At 71.2% G+C, this 475-nt stretch overlaps 1 protein-coding gene across 1 annotated transcript; it reads left to right on the top strand.

The window, feature by feature from the left end:
• Positions 1-6: 6 nt before the first annotated feature.
• On the top strand, positions 7-471 carry LOC130588388 (CD63 antigen-like; the record flags this gene model as incomplete). Its single annotated transcript, XM_057389314.1, has 3 exons — positions 7-124; positions 202-333; positions 418-471. Coding segments are annotated over exons 1-3 (246 nt in total), but the record flags the coding sequence as incomplete, so codon positions are not given.
• Between the last annotated feature and the right edge of the window lie 4 nt (positions 472-475).

The following is a 475-nucleotide window of genomic DNA, read 5'->3' as shown; positions in this document are numbered from 1 at the left end:
CCCCCGGTGACCCCCGGTGACCCCCCAGGTGCGGTCAGTGGTGGAGGAGGGGCTGCGGGAGGCCATGAACCGCTACGGCCAGGACGCGGTGCTGACCAGCTCCATGGACGAATTCCAGCACAGGGTGAGTGACCCCCCCCCGAAATGGGTCTGGGGGCTTCTCCGGGGACCCCCTCCCCACATTGCTGTTTTTCCCGGCAGCTCTCCTGCTGCGGGGTCAACAACTTCACGGACTGGGAGCGGGTGGGCAACGGCACCGTGCCCCCCTCGTGCTGCCGGACCCCTGCCCCCGACTGCAGCGCCCGGCCCGGCCCCGACACCGTGTTCGACAGGGTGAGACCCCTCCCCAAATTGCCCTCGGAGCCCCCCGGGGGTCCCTGAGCCCCCCTGACCCACCCCGGACCCCTCCCCACGCAGGGCTGCCTGCAGAGCCTCGAGGATTGGGTGAGGAAGCACGTGCTGGTGGTGGCGGCCG

The sequence above is a fragment of the Malurus melanocephalus genome, unplaced genomic scaffold (assembly GCF_030028575.1).
Source record: "Malurus melanocephalus ecotype Western Australia unplaced genomic scaffold, MMel_1.1 scaffold_4748, whole genome shotgun sequence".
NCBI classification, from domain to species: Eukaryota; Metazoa; Chordata; class Aves; order Passeriformes; family Maluridae; genus Malurus; species Malurus melanocephalus.
Note: the sequence above shows the minus strand (reverse complement) of the source record. Positions and strands in the feature narration are given on the sequence as shown.